The 23,764-nt window shown below is 40.8% G+C and overlaps 1 protein-coding gene across 1 annotated transcript in view; it reads left to right on the top strand.

The window, feature by feature from the left end:
• Positions 1-18,338, top strand: part of TAFA1 (TAFA chemokine like family member 1) — a 206,355-nt gene extending 188,017 nt beyond the window's left edge. Inside the window, exons 4-5 of the mRNA XM_041464144.1 lie at positions 13,814-13,938; positions 17,472-18,338. Coding sequence (XP_041320078.1) covers positions 13,814-13,938; positions 17,472-17,489 — 143 coding nt within the window. The 3' untranslated portion in view covers positions 17,490-18,338. The remainder of the gene's footprint in view (positions 1-13,813; positions 13,939-17,471) is intronic.
• Positions 18,339-23,764: the final 5,426 nt, after the last annotated feature.

Genomic DNA, 23,764 nt, shown 5'->3' with positions numbered 1-23,764 from the left:
GCATATCTCTCTCAATTCTTGAGATAATAATATAGCTGGCTGCTCCTTATTTTGTAGGTCTTTAATACAGCTCATACTCTAAACCCTTCTGTCTGCTAATATTCAAACAGGATGTTCTTGGAATCCCAACCTTGTTGCCATTTTGCAGAGGAGAATCTGGACACAAAGCATTATAAATTCAGCACTGTGTGTCACTATGGGAACTGTTTCTGCTGCCAGACAGAATGGGAATGAACTGGGAACTGGCTGCTTGGGGAATGAACTGGGAACTGGCTGTTTTGGGAATGAACTGGCTGTTTGGGAATGAACTGGCTGGTTTGGCAGTGAGCTGGGAACTGGCTGTTTTGGAATGAACTGGGAACTGACTGTTTGGGAATGAACTGGGAACTGGCTCTTTTGGGAATTAACTGTCTGTGTCTCTGTGTGTGTGTCTGCCAGGCAGGCACACACATAAACACTGAAATGCAGATATGTAAATTTTACCATTAAATGTTTGCACCTTTTTGCTTCCCCATTTCTTCTTATTTTGCTTCATTTAGCATAGATTATCTTGGTAAGTCTGGCAACTAGTCAATTACTGAATTCCTTTCAAAGGAAGGGAAAAGGAAGATTACAAAATTCATCAAGCTAGCATAAATCACCATATCTTCCCCACCTGAGGATCTGACCCTCTAACAGTAGTTTCTTTCTTCTTTATAAAGGTAATTATCCTATTAAAATTAATAGTAAAATGAATACTGCTGTGACTGAATTACATGGGATAAGCGTGAAATACTGTGATCAGTTCTGCTATGAATTAGTAATTATAGTGTGCCCAGTGAAATTTGCATACTTTGCTCTCCTTCCCTGCTATGTGCCTTGGTTTAGTTGCCAGTGCTCTCTCCAGGGCTGGAGCTGGAGATTGCTGGTGCTTTATGCAAAGAGGAGGTGTTTGCAGAACATAGCACCCCTGAGTTTTAAGTAGCAGAAGTTACAAGATAAGCTTGGGTTTGTTTGGTATTTGAAATAGCTGTGATTGCCTTTCTAAATGTGGTGGTGTGGGGGGGTTTTTAGTGCTTACACAGATGAGGTGAGGGGGGAAAAGTCTGCCTTCTTTCCTCCTCCTATTTCTGTGTGAAAAGTTCGTGTTCATGTGACTGAGTTGGTGCTGCCTGGAGCATGAAAGCAGTTGGTATCTGAGAGGGAGAAGGGAATAAGGGAGAGCCAGAACAGGAGGAGCTGGTGGACCTGCTTCACAAAGGGCTGAGTCCAGCCCCTTGCACTCAGCATGCGAAGTTTAAAGGTGACCTTGAAGAGGATAAATGATGCCAGGATGAAAGGCACATCCCCCACACATACTGAGAGACCTGCCTTGGGCCAGCAACAGCCATTACTTATCTGTTAAAGGATGGAATGTAATAATCCCTTTTTTTTTTTTTTTGTGGTGCTGTAAGGTGCATCCCCCACACATACTGAGAGACCTGCCTTGGGCCAGCAACAGCCATTACTTATAAGTTAAAGGATGGAATGTAATAATCCTTTTTGGTTTTTTTGTGGTGCTGTGAGGTCGTAGGGCAGAAGTCAAGCATAAAAAAAAAAAAAAAAAAAGAAAACGGGAAAGAAAATGAGACTTATGCTGTCATAGTTAACATAATATATTTTGTTTCTTTGGATAAACTTAGATCTTGACAATCCCCAAGTTAATAGAAAGTTGCTCTTTTTCCCTCCCTAAAATACCCTGTGTAGTGCACAGCTTATCCAGATCAATAGACCATTTTTTCATCCCAGGAACACAACCTTAGACAACTTGTAAAAAGGTCATACAAACTTTTGATGCAAACCATTATTTTTAATTTATGTGGTCTACCCATGTTTCCTAGCACCTGAACTGTCCTTTCTGCAAATTACATTCCTTTTGTGAATAGGAACAGTTTATTAAAACTCCTGTATTAATTATTTAGATGAATTTATAAATATTTGAGGAAGCCCATGCAAAAAGCGCTCATAATAAATTATTATATTCTGCCTTCATTGAAAGCTAAATTAAAGAACTCTGATGATTGCTTTTTGTGAGAAAGTCTTTTCAGCTGCCTGTCATCACAAAGTCTGGGATTGAAGAAATTTGTCTAAGTAGCAGCAAAAAACATAAAATCAGCACCTAAAGGTCAAAGTGAGATAACAACATTTGTACTAAATGTGGCATTCAAGTATGGGACCATTCCTTTAGCTGTGCTCAGTGTTTTTTGGGGGAGCCATCAGTTTCCAGCCTCAGCCTTGGGATCACAGGTGTGGAGACTGAATCACTGACAGAAGGGGAAGGAGTGGTGCTAAGGAGAGGCAGGTGAAGCAAGTGAAAGGAGAAATCACTCGCACAGATCGATTGATCAAATGAGAAGTCAGATACTGTAAGTAGTGCTGGAAGGAATATCAACCCTGAGAGTGTGGCAGATCAGCCTGAGCAGTGCAAAGGGACTTCTTACCTGAAATGAAATGGAAAAAATAAAATTATATTCAAAAAGGCAGCAGAAGAATAGCAGAAACTTCTCTGGGTAAACTTTTCTGGGAATTATTTTCTGGATGGAAGAAAGCCTCCTATTGGAGTTCTCAGTTTTGCAGTGCTGGTGGGTAAGAGTCACTTTGTGGACATTCCCATTTTTGGGTTCCATTCTCTGTGTGATGTCTGGCTGTCAGTGACATTGCACATTATAAATGGCAGGTGCCAGGACAGAAGTGCTTCTGCAGAATGTAGGTAATGGATAATTAAATTGATTAAATAGAAAGAGATGTCTGGTGATGAACCCCTTCACCCTGTGCTTCTTTCTTCATTGTGCTGTGTTTGAGGAGCCTCCCCAGGTGGGCACGTGGATCCCATGACAGTTTGGTTCAGTCAGTTTGTGGTCATGCAGGATGGAGCAGGAGATGCTCCTGTTGTCAGGCCTCAGAGTGTCTGAGGTGATGGTTGATAAACCCAGAGCACTTGCAGAGATGGGCTCAGCTCTCTGAGCAATGACAGCTCAGATCAGTTGCACACAACCAGTCTTAATAACTTTCCCAGCACTTTTCCACTGACCTGTTTCATTCATCTACCTTCTCTTCTGTTGATGATTACTGTTAAAGCAGAAAATTATAAATATGAAGTCCAAGGGCTCCATCATAATGCCCAGAATTAGGAGGCTCACTAGGCAATTATCTTTCCTATTTGATCAGGTATTCTTGAAGATCAATATTTCTAAAGAAAACCCAGCTATTTCAACCTTGTTCTGTTTTAAAGTGCTTTAAAATTATGCAGGAAGGGAGTATTGTAAAGATAAAAAAAATATAAAATAATAAAATTTCATCTAAAGCTTTCTATTCCCTTTTCTGGTAACTATAGCAATTCCCAGTGTCTTTGTTTAGCTATTTGTCTTTACAGGGCTCCTGCTTGCATACATTTTGCAACTGGCAAAGCTGAACACATTCTGCAAAACCTTTTCCACTAATTCGTGCTCCTAATTGCGAAGAGCTTGCGCTGGACACGCTCAGGCTGCACGTACATTCATTTTGTATGAGCATTAATGAGATCAAGTAGAACAAGGACAGATGTTTGTGAAAAACAAACTCCCTTTTGTAATGATGAGAACAGAGCTTAGGGCTTCATAGCTGAGAATCACCTGAGCAGAGTGGGCACGAGATTCCTGGAGTACCTGGTGTCTGAGGCTCACAGTTCTTCCCCCCCTCTTAATTTTTCAGGAGCACATCTTGTGCATTACAATGGAAATAAGGATCTTTGTATAAATTGGGGATTATTCACTCTAAGGTCAACAGGGTAAGGTCATTGCATAAATTATTAATAGCAAAGAGTTACCTAGAAGAAGTGAAATCCAGGGTCTCTTCCAGGGTAAAAAAAAAGAGAGGAAAAATATCACTGTGAATGGTAGTGAGTTTTAATCTTTTAAAATAATACAACACAGAGTTAAATTGAACAGAGGCAAAAAGACATGAGCTGTGCCAATAGCAGCATGGCCATGAAATTTCAAGTGCCCATTAAAAGAGTTCTCAGCTCTGTAAAAGTCTCAGAGTAAATAAGCATTATGAGCACTGAAGGAAGACATAATTTCAAAGGAAAGCTTGTCAGTTAAGGTCAGTTTAATATCCAGACTTGAATTTCACTGTTTGTGAGTCTTGCTGATAAGCTTTTATAATTGAGTTACTTTTCTTATTCCATGCATATTGAAGCAGTAATCAACCTATGATATGAAATACAAAATATCATGTACTCAATTCATCAATTTTTGTTCATTCTCACAGTTCTTGTTCCAGTTGCACTGGCATTGTTGCACTGAAATATCTCCCAATCTATCATGTCAAGATTATGCATGATGTAATTTGTAATAGCAGCTAGGGATTTGTTTACAAAAAACAAATGTTCCTTTAATCTCTGAAACAAAATTAGACTTGTCTTACATCACAGAACAAAGATAGCTGAATGAATACAACACCTTTAATAAATCAGTAATTACCTTGTGTAGTTCCAGCTGGCTCATTTAACTTGACCTTTGAAAACACACAGATTTTAAAATGTGCTCTTCTGGACTGTAGAGATATGGTGCTCTAAAGGTGTGTTATTAATTCCACAGCAATTCCCAGTTCATGGAAGAGAATTTGGACCTTATTGTCTTTTCCCAGCAGGGATAATTGCAAGTTAACTAATCCACTTCCTCAGGAATTTTGTAGGCTCTGCTTTCCAGTACCACTGTGCATAAAGCAGCAAACACCAGCAGCAAGTTCAGAGTGCCATCATCAGAACAATAAAACCTCCCTTGGTTTTCCTTTCACTTGGAATCATCCCTGCAATGAGAGCACCTGACCCCGTGCAGGGTGGGCTTGGGTTGGTGGAGAGCTGAATAAACAAATTTCTGTAGCTGGACTGAAATATCTGGTGGGTACAGACACCAGCAAAGGGCTGCTCCCACCCTGCCCTGGGATTTTGCTCCAGGAATCTTCCAGGTCTGATTATTTTCCTCTTTCCATCCTTTTTAAGGGGACAATAGCAGATGGCTTCATGTACTTCACACCTCTTAGCAGTCTCTTTTCCCAAAAACTCTTTGACGTCCAGATTTTAAGAGAAATATAGAATCATAGAATGGTTTGGTTTGGTTTGGTTTGGAGGGGACCTTTAAAGCCCATCTCACTCCACCCCCTGCCATGGGCAGGGATATCTTCCACTCTCCCAGGGTGCTCCAAGCTCTGTCCATCCTGGCCTTGGACACTTCCAGGGATCCAGGGGCAGCCACAGCTGCTCTGGGCACCCTGTGCAGGGCTTTTAAAACACAGAGTACTTAGTATTTTTCACAGAGGAAGACAGGGACAATATAATAGCTTGCATTTCAAAAAGAAAGCCAAGACAAAAATCATTTTTCACTGGAAAACATACACAAAAAAAACCCCAAAAACAACCAAACAACCTAACAAAAAAAGGTGCTTTTCATTGGCTAATGACACGTAATCACATTATACCCTATTAATTTCTGTAGATTTGATGGAGGAATTTTCTATATATATTTATATTTACAGGAATCTTCTCTGTTAACAAGAGTTTCTCTGGTAATGTGTGTTTGGTAAAACACAATTTATACCCAAGTGGTACACCAGAATTTAACTTCATAGCTGATAACCCTCCAATATATTATGCATGCTTTGTTATGCCTTATAAATGCATTACAGTTATATAATTTATTCATTTTCAGTGTTCTTTCATAGAGTGCTTTGCTGCTAGGCTGTGATTCTGGCACCTCATTCAGTCAAAATTTCACAATAGACTTTCACCCTCCCGAGCCCATTTCGCAGCTTTTCCCTTCCACATCCCCAAACCCAACACCAGCAGCACAGGAGCTCATGTTTGAGCAAATGGCAGCTTTTACAGACACCAGATTTGGGCTGAATTCTGCAAAAACTGAGGGTTTTTTCCCCTGCTTCTCCAGTAACTGTTGGATCACACACTAAACACAGATTGTTGATTTACATATATACATATATATATATATGTGTGTGTGTGTGTGATTTAGGGTCCCAGCAGCCACTGGAGGACTAGAACTCCAGTGCCACCCACAAACCTTCGTGCACCCACCTAATCTTCATCTCACTGCCTGGCACTTCTCTCTGTGCATTTCAGCTTGCTCATTTTACTTTATTAATGAATTATTATTCCTGAAAAATTACCATTGCATGGAAAGATAATTCTTTGATGGCACACCAGTCCTCAGCTCTGGTCAGAAACATGTCTGTGCATATTTATAGGTAGTTTCTTATTGTCTTTCCAAATATGTATAAATATGTTGCATTTCATTGGCATTTCATTAAATACAGAACAATAAGATTAAACTCTCACTGGGTTATCTGAAGCCATTCAAAGAGGGTATAAATAACATTGCTTCATTGCACAAATACTTTAGCAGCCTGCTGTCAGCCTGTTCTGTAGGGAAGAGTGGATTCAGTTCCAAACTTTAGCAATAAATAGCAGCAATATTCCCTAACCTACGAAAGAACCCCAGACAGGTTGGGAGGGGGTCCTCAGTCACCTGCATTCCCATCAGCTCCCTGAATGCTGGATTTCATGTTCTCATCAGCCTCATTAGCACTCATTAATGCCAGCAGGCTGCTCTCAAATGCCCCACTCACTTTGCAGAGAGGTTATGTCATGCCAATCACCAATAAACTCACACACCTAAAACTAGGAACAAAGTTGGCATCTTGATGCTTGCCTTGGATGTATGTTGCTTGCAACAATTTAGGAAATTCCAAGAAAAAATATGAGTGTGTTCTAGCACTCTGGAAGGTCATAGAATAACTATGCACTTTTGGGGAGACAAGTTTATCATACATGATTTATTTTATCATTTCATGTCCTTTCTCTCTGCCACAGATATCTGCAAAAATCTGTTTTGTTGAGGCTTGCTCTGCCTTTCCTTTGCAGAAATCAAGTTTACTGATAGATAATGTGCTGAGGCTTCTGTTAGAATATCAACTATGATCCATGACTTTCAGAGTAAAAGTGTCAAGCTTTAATCATGTCTGAGTTCAGTGGAATGTGGAATAATTACAGCTTAAAAAAGCCTACCACACGTTTTGAGTGCAGGATTATCAAATGGGAACAGGGTTGAGAGCCAGCTGCCAGCACAACTGGCCTGGGACCCGCTGGCATCTCCTGAAGGAGTGCCACAAGAGGCCTCCCAGCTGACAGCTTCTTGCTGGCTTCATTTTTGTATTTCCTAAAATCCCAGACTTGGAAAAGATCTCACTAGTTGAACCGTGAGTGGCTGAGGAACATTTTGATTTTTTTTCCTTGTCATTGCTGCTGAGACTTCCCAACTCAGCAAATGGTTATGCAAATTCTACAGTTCTCCTTAAACTCTGGGTGCTTTATGTGTGTGCCTAGCTAAGAAATCAGTGTTTTACCTCTGGACAGCTGGGCACACTTTACAGGTGCCCAGAGGACGTGGCTGCTGTCCCTGGACTCAGGGAAGTGAAGATGCACATTGACTTGCCATGAAGGTGCTGCCCATGAGGAATCCTGGTCCCACTTCAGCTATGGAAGCCCCTCGGCCACATGTCCAAGCAGCAGTTTTTTCCAGAGGTGCAAAGAAAAGGACATGGAAAAATGACAAAGCTGCAGCAGTTGATGCTCCCAACCTGAACAGCATTGGGGGCAAGAAATTCCTTGGCAAAATCGAAGCTTTTTTGTGTGAAATTTGCTCCTTAACAGACCATCTCCATTCAGCTGAAAGGCAGGAATGTGCTTAAGGACTTTCTGGCAGCACTTCACGTAATTTTAATGTTACAGTTTATTTTCATGGTAACTGAGAAACCCATTCTTCCAGTTGTACAATTGGAGAAAAAATGTCACTCCCAAACTGCTGCAATTCAGTGTTAAAGTTCAGCAGGGCAGAACAGACAGAGGGCAACATCCAAGGAAACACAGCAAGAATAACTCATCCTCTAAGTAAATAAAATTGCAAATGGCAAACTGGTATTGCAAGGAGATGATTTACCTGTAGGAATAGAGAAAGTGAGAATCAAAGATGGGATTAAACAAACCTTGAGAGTTTCTGCTCCTCAGGCCATTAGCCACCACCACCTCTGTTGGTCACATTGTTACAAGGGAAGCACAAAACATGTTGATGTCATTTTTTCCTAATTTCCTAATTTAATAGCAGTGTGTTGGCTGCTAGGAGATGGCAATGTAAGTGGTTTTTTACTAGTGAGTCTTCCCATGCTGTCAAATTAGCACCCTTATTTGCTGGCTTATGCAGATTTTAAAAGGAAATTGTTCATGGATTCTTTGCATCTAATCTGCCCTTTCATATTTAATGGTGCAGCCCACAGCATTGTTCAGACATGCAACACACTCTTACTTATCTCTTACTCTTAAATATCTTATTCTAGCTGCTGAATATTTTGCAATGGAGAATCAGGAATTCTGAATGGAAAAAAAAATTAAAACTTCAATTCTTCAATTCTATCAGTGAATTGATAGAACACTTTTTAAACTGAATGGGAATATCACAAAGATCAGCATGTTCAAAAAAAAAAAAAAGAAAAAGAATAAGTTTAGGATGCTGATGTCTTTTTAATGCTTACTGCAATTAAAAAATATTAAATTAACTCAGCAAGACTGAATTTGAGGCAATTAGAGTTGTGAGACACCACTTGCTAGACTGATTGCACTGTGCTTGTATTTTAAACAGGAGAAATGTCCATTTTCCCAGAGCTATGAGAGGTCTGTTATCAAAGTCTGTGAAGCATTGCACTGCAGGAGCATTAGACTGATACTTCTAAAATTGAGTAAGATTGAATTAAAGCAGAGAGTTTGATAGTTTGGACTCCCTGTAGGAAACATCCTGCTTTTCTCCCAGATAGCAATATTCAACCTGAAATCTTTTGTTTTGGATTGGTATTCTATAACTTATCAGATTTCTTCTCTACGGCTCCCAGAGTGGCTGCTATCTCAGTCTGTTTATGAAATACATAACCCTTCAGATGACACTTTCTTTCAGTCCAGTTTTCTTATCCTCCCAGAAAGTGTGTTCCCACCCCTGTAATTCATTCTGCTCCCCATGACATCCCAATAAACTAAGAGAAACTGCATGTCTCATTCAATTCTCTGAGATTTTGTTGTATAAGGAATAGGTGAGCACAGGGTTACAGTTTTTCCCATTCTAGTTTACATCTTTTCTGAAAAAAAAAAAAAAAAAAGACAAACTACTTGAAAGATTTTTACCCACCTCTGTGCTGTTGCTATTGCCAAAATCTCCATCAGTGCAAGAATCTCTCACAGGGAGTTTGAACTTTCCTTTAATCTAATCCATTTAGAAAATGACTCACAATATATTGAATAAAGTGGAGAAAATTGATATCTTTTCATTAAGCTGACAAAGTCTTTTTCACTTCTGACATCTGTGAAACGTGTTCTCTATTTAAATTTTATTTATATCAATCTTCACTGGTGGAAACGAGATTAAAACGGGATGCTCTGTACTTACAGGGAAAACTTTCCCATCCTGCAATGAGTGTCATACTGGCTTTGAAAATGAGCTTCTTATTCCTTGCAGTAACATGATACCCATGACCAGGAGGAACCACAATCTACTATCTGCATTCCTTTGTATTCTATTTCTATATAAACAAAACGTGCCCACTTTATCACAGGCAAAATGAGAGCTGCTGTGGCTTTATAATGGCAACTGCAGAAGCAATCTTGGAACATTTTAATACATAGCATGTTCCCTTTAAACTGTTGAAAAATGCATGATGATACTTTGCTCTGTTTTCATATTTCAGGGTATTCCATAAACATGAATTAAAGTTATCTGTTGCTCTGTGAGGATGGTCTTATTGTTACATTGTTAAATATAATGTCTTTATACTTTTTGCCATATAGACTCTGTCATATTGTTAAAGCCATTTCCTAAATATAGATGCAGAAAAGTTAAGGAGAATTTTATCTGCAAAACAAAACAGAAAGAATTTGCATTTTCTCTACAGACAGGAGTAGTAAAAACGACAGTAGCAATTGCCTGTGAGTGTCTGGGCTGTGTGTGCACATTTTCTCTCTCCATGTCCTGTTAATCACCTGTGAAATGGTTTTGAGGAACTGAGTAGCTTCAGTTTAATGCAAGAACTTGAAGACTGAGAAATGTGAAACGTAATAAATTCAGGAGTTTCAACAGGCATCTTTAATCAATTGGATTGTGTATTTTTTCCAAACTTTGTTTGACTCAAGAGGAGGATGATTGAACAATTAATGTTTCCATGTTGATTTGATCTTTTAGGTGAAGGTATATGAAGGTGTTCACCGCATTTCCACTGCTCCTTAATAGAATACTTTGATGCTGAAATTCAAGGGGAAACTTTTCCCCAGCCAGCTGCCTTCATGCATCAAAACTTTGTGCTCCAGATGATGCACAGGAGCAAATCAGAGCACGGTCACTACCCTTGTGCAACCTCCAAAGGTTCTCGTGAACTTTGAAGGCAGAATCCCACTGAATCCAAGCTCATCTGGCAGTGCCCTGCAGCCACCTAAGGCTTTGTGCATTATGTTTGGGAACAATTGTATTTTAAAATGCAATAAAATTGTGTAAACATGAGAAAATATAAGCTATTCTATTGCTTTTCCCCTGTATTCTATCTCATCTTCAGATTTCTTATTTGTAGTTTATTTGTTTGGAGCCCATGATTTGCAAATGCCATTTCAACCAAATGCTTTTTGTGTGTATTAATCCATGCAGACTAAATACATCAAAAGTTAAATATTTTGATAAAAATTATTCCATGGCTTTGCAAACAAAGATTTTAGAAAAGCGTGATTTAGGCTGAAAAATAAACCTCGAGAATTTCCTGAATAAAGTTGCCTTTTTTCCCCAGCTCCATTGGTGACATGTTAAGAGTTAAATATTCTTTAAAAAGAATATTTAACTTTCTATTTATATTAACTATTTTTCTAGAAAATAGTTGAGATATAAACAATCCCTTATTTAACCTAGAAGGTGATGAGAAGAAAAATAAAATGAAAAAAAAAAAAAAGCATTGAAACAAAACACAAGCAAAACAGGAGCAGTCAAAACTCTTCTGTTCATGTCCTTTTCCTTTCCCCATGGCAGAGGGATCTGTTTCAGTCAATTCTGCCTTGCATGGAGAAGCTCCTGTGCTTCGTGTATTCCCCAGACAGGGAGAAGAGCACAAAGAGAAGCACTCCAGAATGCTGCAGGTGCCTAATTCAGCATGATGTGAGCACTCACAGCCTGTGCTGCCTGGTGATTAACAGGGATCTCTAATTCTCACCCAGGATGAGTGGTTTGGCTCGCTGAGAAGCTCAGGTTCCTCTGGATCTGGGAGTTCTTGAATAAAAACCATCCTGGGGGGGGAGCATCTTAATTTGAGCAATTTGACCAACTGCTTCAGCTCATCTCGAAGTGACATAACCTAAACATAGAGAAGCTCCATCCTACAGGTGGGCCCAATCTCAAATGCTGCAATCTGTGATCCATTTTAAAGGGTTTTCCTCCCTCTTTGAACAGAGCTGGAGGTGTAAAACTTTGAAATCACGGAGAACTCAAAGGATCAGCAGTACCCAAGAAAGACAACTGGTACTAAGGATAAAAGGGCTCTTAATAGAAGAGAAAACCTATAAACACAAGATTCAAAGAAAGTAATTTTTTTGGGTTTTGGATGCCCCTGCCATGGTAAGGGGCTGAGGACTAGACCACAGTGAGCTTTGAAGTGCTTCAGACTTACAAAGGATTTTGCCTGCATACAAATTAGAAGCAAAGAGGAGCTTTTCATCTGCAAATTTCTCCTATTAGTTTCCCCTGTTATAAAAGGAGCCTGGTCTTCAGTCCGGGTGAAGGTGCTCACTGATGGGCACTTGGCTGTAATTGCACTGTGATCATAAATCAATAATAACATGTATCTATATACCAAAACCAATACATCACTACATGAGTCCGTTGCCATTCAAGTTCTGCACTGACTTTGCATTTGATTATTCTTCAAGGTCAAGATCTGAATGCTTGGGCTGTATTTAACAACATTAAAAAGTAGTGAGATCATTTAAATTGCTATGAGCAGCATTGCTTCTCCAGGCTGCCTCTCAGTCTGGATTCACCTCAAATCTCTGTTTTACATGGTAAACTCTCCAGGCCAGGGCGTTCAGGTTGTGGGTTTTAGTACCTTGCACTGTAGGATCCTTCTCTGTGGTTATTTAATGCTACAGTACTGCTCCTAGTAAATAATCATGATCATCACTTTTGATTCCGTGTCACAGGATTCTTCTCACGCATCCTGAGGATGCTCTGCTCCGATGATTGCTGTGAAGGCCAGTATTTAGCAGGATATGGTTTTTCAGTTTGCCCACTGCACAGTCTATTATTAGAGACAGATTCAGCTCTCTTGCCTTTTCATGCATAGCAAAGAGAGAGATCTTTTTTCTCTGCTGTTAGCAGCATTAATGATACCCTTCTGGAACAGGTGTGTGAACAGCATCATTAAACTGCCTTGCCAGCACAGGTGTAAAAGGCTTTTTTGTGTCTTGTATATATGGAGACATGATATATTATATGATAAAAATCAGATATAAGCTGTGGGAAGAACCAGGAAAGACAACACTGAGAGCTATATGATCATTGTAGGGCCCCTCAAACTGAACTATTCAATTTTATATTCAAGAATTTAATTATAAGCTCTGTAATGTCCTGAAATCAATGCATGCACAACAGGGCATTTTCCAAATCTGAATGGCAGTCAGCTGATGTGTATATATATTAATTTATATATGTATAAGGTAGACAGCTGCTTCAAAGGTATTTTGTGAGGTATGATATGAATGGGTTAAGCATCTCTCTTTTAGTGACTGTGCAGAAAGCTTTGACAGGCTTCCTGAGTGCAACCATGAAATTAATTCTTGCCAGAGAAAGCAAGCCACAGAAAGAGCCACTCATGAGCCAGCTCGTCACACTTGCAAGGTTAGCTAAAGTTTATCAAAATCCCCAGACAAAAAATGTCATTAAGATACAGCTAAGGATATAGTCCGATACCAATTCCCAGGCAAGAAACTTCATTAAGGTACATTCAAGGTTGTAAACATATGTGCCAATTAAATTCAAACAACTGGGTCCAAACACTGCTATTATTTACAGTGTTAAATATTTGGAAATTAAAAGTTACTTTTAGAGATAATATGGTTTCTATAAAATTAATAATTGTGTTTCAACAAACAGCTTCTGCTGCTCTTCAGGGTTACCTTACCCTTTGTTTCTAGTTGTGGTGCTCCCTGTGATGGCATATGGGGAAAGCCAAAATTCTCCATGGGTTCAAATAATTCTGGACAGATTTGTAGTAAAAAAAAAATCCAGCTGTAGGTCCTGAAAGCAAAGCAGACATAATTTTATGTGGAGTACACTGAACCAGAAGTCCTGAAGACCTGGAGAATATTCTGAGGACAATCTCTTCAGACTTGCCTTGTTCTTGTACACGTCTGTGAAAATCAGATGGGCACTGAGGGAGAGGGGCTGTTAGGATGGATGCTCCTTTAGTCTGCAGCAGAACTGCTGCCATCACAGCATTCCCTGCAGCCACATCATGGGAGCAGACAAGATCTCCTGTGTGAGGAGGCTGTGGCAAGCAGTGCACTGTCTTAGGCAATATAGGATGCCAAACAAGTAATTAAATATGAAATCCTTACAGCTGAACTCCAGTTGAATGGGCACTCTGCCTTTTAACTGTAGTGTTAGACCCTTGAGATATCATTTAATTAGATTTGGTCATTGTAACATAGTTGTGAACGTTGTCTTTTCTCTTTTAGCTTCTATAGTGATTGGGAAATGGTGGTGCGAGATGGAGCCCTGCCTAGAAGGAGAGGAATGTAAGACATTGCCTGATAATTCTGGATGGATGTGTGCAACTGGCAATAAAATCAAGACCACCAGAGTAAGTCTCCTTTCTGTCTGCACCCAGGAGGTCTTAACAGGAAAGGGAATCACTAATGACTGCTCACCCATGTCTTTTCCATCATCATGCCTGCTGTAAAAGTCCTAAAGACCACTGTCCTGATCACCCAGTGCTTCTGGCCATAACTGGGTGAAAATTCAGATGGATCAGGCTGGTCAGCTGGGTCCAGGCTTGGTAATCAGCAGGTTGGAGCTGCTGAATGGCCAGGTCACTTTCCTACAGAGACTGTCACCTCAAAATACCCCTAATGCACATCACTGAGTCCCTTTCTGGTGGCTAAAGGGAAGAACATTAGCTCAGAGGGGTCTGCTGGATCCTGTATCCATTCCTGGATACATTCCTGGCTGTTCCTGGCCACATCTGGATTAGCAGCTGTACAAGTGCTTTGCAGCAGAGGACTCAGCTCTCTGTTTGCACTGCAGGTCTCACTTCAGAGCAGCTCCACCCCATGATCTCATTAGTGCCAGGCTCTTGAGATGCTGCAGGTTCAGGTAGCACAGGCCAAGAGGTGAAAACAGCTTTCACCACACTGGGCAGGAAAAGGCAGAGAGAGGATGTGAATGAGCTGCCTAAACTGCCACTATGAGATTACCTTGGGAATAAAAGTGTTTCTCAGAAGTAGACTCTAGCTTTTCTCTTGCATTGTGTGATTGTTTCACAATCATTGTCTTTAAACTGTCACCTACACCTGTATTCAAAAATTTTAATTAACTAATTTTCATATCACAATTGAATTTTTTTCTGAGAAAATTACATGGTTGTCAACTCAAAATGCTTTTTTAAATATATAGATTTTCAGTTTTCTGTGAATTGGAAAATGGCTTTTGAAACCTGCTAAATTAAAAAGAGCAACTTTTCAAGATTTTTTTTCCTGTTTGATAAGAAATTCTACATACTCATGTCCAGCTGCTAATTCACAGGAATGTGCAGCACAGTGTTGTAATTTCCTGACTTTTTACTTTCTCTCCAATCCTAACACCAGTCATTTTTCATGTCTTCTAGGCCTCCTGTTGAAGGAGGAGATTTTACCCTAATTAATCCCCCTGGCACCTGAATCCTTTCTTTCCCTCCATAGGACCTACCCCGGGATGAATTATTTGAATTCCAGCCCTCATTTCTGGAGCAGAGCCTTCTGCCACACCAACACATTAAATGATCAGGAGACCTACTGAGAAAACCTTAGGAGGTTTTCTTTGTAGGAAGCAGTAAGTGGCCCCCAAAAACAAGATCCATATGATCTCTTTGTCACCTCCCAGAGAAAAGGAGGAAGGATTGAGGGAACTGGGGTTCCCTGACTCAGTTTCTTTCCATGGTGCTGTTCTGCAAATCTCTCTGTGCCCACACTGATCTCTTCCCCTGCAGCACCACTGGAAGGCTGTTTGCTAATAAACGTGCCTTGCAGTGAAATTAAAAATCCCAGACCACAAACTCGCTACGTGTCCTTTCCAGTGAGGAAAGTTGGGGGTTAAAATGGAAGAAAGTGATGTAGAAGAACTGAGAAGCAACATGAAGTATCTTATACAATAATTCAGCCCTTCTGCAATCTGTCTACAAGTTATATAATTGAGGAATTGCATTTTCTTTCCTCAGTGAAGCTGTCCTTCTCTTAACTCCCCCAGTCCTCATCATATAAACTAGTTTAAGGCGATAGAAGTGATTGCTAGAAATTTAGGAGCTTCATTAATATGCAGATGTATGGTCCAATCTATTCAGTATGCATTATTGTATTTCATTTGAATTAAATACTTGCAGAGTGAGTGCTCATAACTGAAAAAATATTTCTTCATTTACCCACAGGAGTTATTTTAATTAGCTTGTGAGGGGAGTACCTTATGGTGCTGCTTCCAGTAGAATTTTGCTTTGTTGCTTTAAAATATCATTACAGAACCCAATTGACAAAGGCAACGTGACATGATGTGCTCAGCAACTGTCTCTTGCATTTTCTGAGAAGAAATTCTACTTCTTAGTCCCTGGAACTTTGCTCCAATCCGTACCACTGTGTCAACTCTAGCAACATAAATATAAAATAATGGAAGCAATCAGATCCCGAAACAGGCTTTTTTTTTTTCACTTTTTTTCTTTGTTTTGCCATTTTTCCAGACAGCAGCAGAGAACAAGATTACAATGTAATCCGCCCTGACCACAATCCAGGTTCCAAGACTGGGCCATGTGTGTCTAATTTGGGTAGTTAAAGTTAAGAAAGCAGAAGAAATAAGACAAATCAGTCATCATTCCAGCTCTCTCTGTGGTGATTAGGCAGAAGGCTACAGCCAGTCTCCATAGGCTGTAAACTGTAAACTGTTTTAATGAAGGCTTTTCCTTACACTAAATACATTTACGTTAGCTGCTGTCCTGCCAAGGAAAACATTCCCATTTATGACTCTTGGGATTAAGATACCCATTAGTACACCCACAGTAAATCACACATATTGCATATGTGTATGTTTTATATATTTATTTATTTATTTCTTTATGAATACATGGATATATATCATGGACAATATATACCATTTTCAATATATACCATATATCATTTTCTAATGCTAGTGCATATCTTCAGTTGGGTCTCACATGTGATTAATATTGATCAGTGTCAGAAAGAGGTGGACAACAGACTCAGTGAAGTCTTTACCAGCATATTCTTCATTGCTTCCTTTTCATGCATTTATTTCTGTGTTTAGCCCTTTAGTGTAACTCACTAATTAAGTTTTTAAAGCCAAAGTTTTAAAGCTCACAGCTTCCTTAAATTGATTTGTTTTCTATTGACGGTCAGGCAGGTGACAAACACTGGAAGGAAATATTGTCTTTCAATTTTTGGAGCAGTTTCAATGTTAATTTAATCCCTTGGTTTGAACTGGTTTAAACTGATGTCTACCATTTTTATGGCTGTCTTGTCCAGCGGATGTCACTGGAATCACTCTGGGAAGGGGAGGGTGAGCACAGCCCCAGGCCCAAAGCTATCCTGGCTTGTCCTTCTTGCTTGAAGGGCTCCTACAAGGAAGATGGAGAGAGACTCTTTATAAGGGCATTAGGGGACAGCACCAGGGACAATCCTTCAGACTGACAGACAGGAGGTTTACATTGGATATTAGGAATGAATTCTTCCCTGTAAGGGTGGTGAGGCCCTGGCACAGGGTGCCCAGAGAAGCTGTGGCTGCCTCACCCCTGGAAGTGTCCAAGGCCAGGTTGGATGGAGCTTGGAGCAACGTGGGTAGTGAAAGGTATCCCTGCCAAACCAAGACATTCTGTGATGTCCAGCACCACCAGCCCAGGTGGTTAATGCACATTTAAAATCTCTCAAGGCAGAGGCAGGATCTTGCTCAGGATCTGTCTCTTGCATATTTTTACACCCCTGCAGCGCTAAAAGACACACACCCCTCTAGTATTGCATTCAAACTCAGCTATATCAATCAGCTGTATCCCACAGAGCCTGGGTCTTTCTTTTCCAAAAGACTATATTTAAAAACTAACATATTATGCATAACTGACTCTTTCCCATTTTCTCACTGCAGATCCACCCAAGGACTTAACAGAGCGCCCACGTCTGCACGGAGACAGTGAAAGCCCTGCTGATTTATGAGGACAAAGTATTGAAAGTTTAAAACCATCTCAGCATTTACAAGCCAAATGGATTTCTTATTTGCACTTTGACTGTTTACCAGAAAACAACAGTGGCTTTACTCTGTGAAAGAAAGGATTCGGTGGAAATAACGGCCCTGATTTTTGACAGCTGAAAATAAAAAATGAAGAAAGTGGTTCCTTTGCTAAAGTTTCTGAGATTGCAAAGTACAGGCAACAGTATAAGTTTGGATCTACAATTTACTTTATACCAGTTAAAGTATATATATATATAGAAATATATATATATTAATATATGATATTTTGAAATAAAAGCCTCACTCTTCAAGAAATTGAATAGTACCACACTTTGCTGCAGCTGCTGTATTTTTTTTTCCTTTTTTGCAATGGTCTGGAAGTTCCCTACCTGTTTGAGAGAGAAATGTGGCAGTGAAGAGGCAAAGCAAACCTGCTGTGGTACAAGGACGCCTAAGAGCTACACGAATCCTACCGATGCAGCATCCAGAGCTTCCTGTTCCCTTTGGCAGAATTCTGAGGGCATTTGTTGTTCCACTTTGTGTTCTGGAGGCTTTTCCCCTTGTGCAATACTAGCATGCTGGCTTTGCTTCATTAACCATACTTGATTGATATATAACAATGATAATTCTATCCTCCTCCAAGAAAATATTTTTAGAGCTGTTAGATATTCCATGAAGAAGAGATGGACAACTACTGAGTGAAGTACAGTATGTATTAAAAGTTTATTTGGCAGAGTTTGGTAGACTGTGAGCTCCCTTCTTATTAAAGATGTACTGTACGTACAATGTCTTCAGACTTTGTATAGCTCCTAGAGACTCCAGTAAAAACCCAGTAACCACCTCCAAAGCTTTGCATTGTTGGCTCACTAATTCTTTGAAACAACAACAAAGCTACTTCTTTCCAGACTGGCATGTGAGGGGAGTTTTTCATATGGTTTGGTGTTTCAGGAGCCCATTTGCAATTGGTGAACAGGCACCTCAGCTTAAGCATGCCTCTGTGGACACCTGGCTGTGTGCTACAGCACACATGGAAGAACTACCTAAATTTAAGTTTCCCTCATTGCAGGCCAGGCTAATTCTCATTAGAGCATTTGCCACCAGCTAAAAGCATTCACAATAAGCAATTCCATGGCAATAGCAAATGCCCAGCAGTTTGTGGCAAGCACAAACTTGTGGCTGATCCCTTCACTTTCAGAATAGTTCCCTTCAGTTTATTTTCAGTCTGTTTCTTGCTGTGGTGAGCTGAGATGCTCCTCAGCAAGGATGTGTCCACAGAGACCTTGACCCAGTCACTGCTGAACTGCCATTTCTGGCTGAGCTGTAGCTGTTCACCAGGCAGTCTGGCCCTGGCATTGCTGAAGAAAGATCAAATCTGAGGGCTGCAATGTGCGAGCCTAGTTCACATTCCCAGGCACTTTTGTGAGCGGTCCAATTAATTTCAGGGGGTTTATTGGTGTGGAAAAGTGTCTTGCTGTCACGCATAAGTCTGCACAATCTACCCTTCAGTCTGCCTAATGCTACCAAATCAAGGAGGAATAGGGAATTGTAAAACTAGTTCTGTTCAGTCCAGCTTCATTCCTTAAATATTTCCAATTTCTTTTCAGCCTGCTTACCTGTCTCTCACAGGATGCCTTTGGCCATGCTGATCACTTCTAATCCAATGCAGAGGAAGTGCTGCACTTCCCATCCTAGATTTGGTTGAAATTCTCCCACTGAGCTTCTTTCTCCTTCAGGGTAACCACTTCAATCCCGATGCTTCAAGAGGCAGAAATTGTCACTGTAATTACAGTGTAGATTAAAGCAGCTACCTGACGTGTCACGCCACATTCCATGCTGGCTTTCCATGCTGATCTTTTCCCAGTGCTCACAGTGGGAATGGATAAGCTGTTTCCAAATACTTCTAATATTCCCCTTCAAAAATATGAGTGAAGAGTACGCAGGGAAGAAACAGACGACCCAGAAAATGGTAGAATCACTGTCTCTGGAATGGTCCAGAAAAGGCCTCAATGTGGCACTTGGGGACATGGTTTAGTGGTGAAGATGGCAGTGTGAGGTTGACAGTTGGACTTGATGATTTTAGAGGTCATTTCCAGCATTAAGAATTTTGGTTCTGTGCACAGAAATGAGCGTGAGCCTCACCATCACTTGTGAGTGATGGTGATCCTTGCACATGGAGACCAACCTCCTTGATGGCTCAGCTGGACAGGCTGGGTATTTTCTGGGGACAGCCCCCTGCCCAAACCACAGAAGATACCTGGACCCTACTCTGTATTTTAGATGTAGGCTGCCATGGCCATGTGTCCAGTACCATCATCTCAGTTCAGAGGGGAACACCTACCCCCAAATGGATTATAAGGTCAGCTCCAAGCTCAGCTGCCGCTAGTAAAGAGAAACTCCTCCAAAGTAAACCCCTAGCATTTCTGAATTTTACTGAAACAGCTCTTTATAAACTCCAAGACCCCCTCAAGCACCCCTTGGTGCACTAGGAGATAGACCAGCAGGTAAATGCACCCAAAGCCAGGACATGTTACCAGCCTTTTAACATCTGGAACTGAGGCACACAAAGCTAAACACAGCCTCCCACAATCACACTGGGGAGCTGTGGAAAATCCAGCAGAAACGGAACTTTGGTTTCCTTATTCCCAGTCTGCTGATACCCCGTTAGAGAAGCCCCACAAACAAAGCCACGTGTGGCCTCTGGTACCCTTTGCCAAAGCCCAAGGTGTCACCACTGGCAGGTTTTTACCCCACAGCAGAGCTGCTGCCATGGCTTATCCTGTGAGCAGATAATGCTGTGCCGTGCCTAGGAAATATGCCTGTTGAGATTGGGAAATATTAGACTTGCTAAAATGTCAGAAGGAAATGTTGTCATTACCACAGGAAAGTTTCTTTGAGATGTTTATGAATTTTTCTTTGCCAGTAGGCAGCCTCAAATGCCACCCCACCAAATTCAGTAAACATCTGCGTCTCTTTGAAGTTGCCGCAAAAATCTGCTCGTGAAGTGCGGCATCGAGAAATTGCTGTTTTAATTAAAATGTTTTAGAGGGCAATTAAGGCCTTTGCAAAAATAATGACTGATAGAACGTGAAGTCCAATTAAGAGTCAGATGCAACTAACCTTCATTGTTTCAGGGTACCAAGCTGAAAATAATAAAAAAGAATTCAAGAAGCCTAGAGTCAAAAAAATTCTGCATTTCAGGGATATTCACAGTAGCACAGTGTGTAGCAGGAAGATGTCAGAGCTACTTATCCTGGCCGATGGAGAGCAGATGTGTTTCTGTGGTGGATGGAATGGTCCACATATCCTCATGGGAAACTGACAGTCATGCCATTCTCTGCATAATGTTAAAAGGTATTTATGTTAATAGAGGAGAAAATGAAAGTTTCTGCTTTTTGGCAGAAGTCTAGACAGAGACACTTCAGGAAATGAAAAAAATAAAAAGAAAAAGAATATTTGTAAATGCATCAAAGATAAATTTAGATTTATGTCAGTGTTTCTTCAGATGTGTGAAATCAAGTTCTGTAAATCTAAAATGTACAAGTTGGAAAAAAAAACCAAAAAAAAAAAAATTAGCTACCATCTGCCTATTAATTCAGAAAACTTAGATTATGTACTTCTGTCCAAAAATCTCTGGTAATAAAAAGCTCAGTGTGGTATGACTTGACATTGTTTTGAATATACTATATGCTATATAAAAAAACCCCAAAGCAAAACCTTGAAGGAAGTCCATTCCTATGACCAGCATCAGGAACAGCATGATGTGCACCCATGTTTGGCACTAGACAGAGAAAGGACCATGAAAGATTGCTGAAGGTGAAGCAGTTTGTGATGAGTGATGCTTTTATCAGACCTATTGATTGACTATTAGCAGAGTTTGCAGGTACTGTCAGTGGTGTACTGCTTGGATGTTTTCCTGTTATAAAATGATTAGTTACATTCCTGACTCTCCTCATTTGCCACTCACCTATTTCACTGGCTGCTCCAAATATAATTACAGATCATAGAGAAGTTGTGGAGGAGATAAACATACTTTGACTTGGAAAGCAAGTCAAATTTCATCTGAAGCAAGTCAAATCCATTTCATCTGAAGGTGGCAGGCTTTGTTTCTTCCTCAAGGGCAGGATGAATACTGTGGCCTAAAATGAGCTTCTCTTTTATCAATACCTCAGTCACATCCCAGTAAGCAGGGTTTAGAGCTTGCCTGACAAAGAACTGGGTCATGCTTCTTTGCTTGGTATTCTATTTTTTTGTCAGAGAAAAATAGAAACACATTCCACAAATAATCTTTCAGGTAGGCAGAAGGAGATGTGTGTACAGGGCAGTTGGTTTCAGGCTGTCAACACTTTTTCTAGTTCACTGGTTTGAATTCAGATCATAGGCCTGACACATATTTATGGTTTCTTCTCTCAGAGGCTCACACAGTCAAAGCACTTAACTTCACAAATATTTGTACTTTATAAAACCATGCTGCTCTGAGGAAAGGAACTGAATCCTCTGCTTTGCAGGCAGGAAACTGAAACTCAGAAGAGCTGAGACTTGCCCAAGGTGAAGCTAAAAACCTGCAGCAGACCTGGCAGTAGAGCTGAGGGCTCCTGGCTTTCAGGTCATCACTGAGGATGGTTCATCTGTGATTCACATGAGTGAAATCTTGCTGAGAGCAGACCCAGGCTTTGAGCTTGAGTCACAGAGAGCAGAATTAGGGGACCTGCAGGAAAGTGTGGACAATCATGTGCCAGCACAAAATGACCAGAGCTTGTGCATCTTCCTTCAGCTGGGATTTTCTTACTGCTGATGCTTGGAAGATCACCCCCAGGTCTACTCCAACAACTTTTGCTCCACAGGGACACAGTCCTGCCTTACTTTGGTTTCATGGCTCCATAGTAGAAGCTGCTCTGAGCCTTTCAGATGAGAGCAGAGATGGAAAATGGTCCTGCTTAACCCTGTCAGGCTGAAAAAAATGACCAACAGTTCTTCTTTTGGACTTCACGGTTTTTTTGGAGACATCCATATGAGAGAATGGTTTTCATGTAAAAGCTGACTTTGAGGGGAGAAAGCCCACATTGCCTTCCACCAGAAAAATGGTGAACTAGCCAATGAGGAGCACAAATAACTTGGTCTCACCTGGGAGTGTGAGCACCACTGCCATGGGAGAGGATACTGTGCACAGCAGCTAAGTCATGGAAAAAACCCTTATTTTTGACAAATATTCCTGTGTGGGCACATTTTCCAGATCTTTGCTAAAACTTTTACCTTTGTGTGACTTGTACCTCTAATTCCTAATTCAGAAATGTGCAGAGGCCTTTCCCACATAAAAGACCTGGATATGGCATCTTGTCATCCAACACTCATGGCTGGGTTTTTTTTTTTTTCCCCCACCATGAAGCAATATGACCAAATTTGTCTGACCAGAAAACACATGTTTGAGCATCAAGTTACTAACCTGTTTCCCATTATTTCTCATCTGTTTTATTTCTCAGATTGCTGTTCTTGATTCAGTTAGAAGTGAGGGCTAGGGGCCCATCTAGATACAAAGCAAACTACCCATAACCTAAAATATTGCTCAGGGGAATATGTAATTTCTTCCTCCCACCTGCCATTCCTCTTCATTTCCTATTTCATTTCACTTTCATTTCATCCCATCCCCTCTCTTTCACATCACTCAATTACATTCATCCATCTCTATTAGCCTTTTATCACCACTACTGCCCCACGGACTAAAGAAGAGACCCTTTCAGGGAGCTGTCCCCCACAGCAGCAGTGATTTATGTGATCTTCACTCTTTTCCTTTTTCCTGTGTACTTTGGAAGGTGAGATGCCAATCTGTGCCAGCAGCTCCCTGTATTTCCCTGCCCAGACCAGCAATCCCCAGCTCAGGGCCACAGGATCCCTCTCAGGTGTGCCCTGGGTACAAAGCAGGTGCTGCTGCCACTTGATTTGCAGCAGAGGAGTTAAGTGTCAGCTCCTCACCTCCCCTGAACCTGTTCTGTTTGTTGCTTTTCCCAAGGTCTCCTCTGCCTTGACCAGATCTGAGAGCTCAGCACACCAACTGTTGGGGGCTTGCCACCAGTTTAAGCCTCTGCAGGAGGGAAATTTATCACTATTGACTTGACCAGGCTTTTTTTGGACTTGAAATGGACAGTGAAGAACTGGCCAAGCCGCTGTGAAATGCACAGTGTGAGATCCAAGGCATGCAATCTTTGAGTTTGGAG

Source organism: Pyrgilauda ruficollis, unplaced genomic scaffold (genome assembly GCF_017590135.1).
Source record: "Pyrgilauda ruficollis isolate IOZ18807 unplaced genomic scaffold, ASM1759013v1 scaffold10, whole genome shotgun sequence".
Classification (NCBI taxonomy): domain Eukaryota; kingdom Metazoa; phylum Chordata; class Aves; order Passeriformes; family Passeridae; genus Pyrgilauda; species Pyrgilauda ruficollis.
Note: the sequence above shows the minus strand (reverse complement) of the source record. Positions and strands in the feature narration are given on the sequence as shown.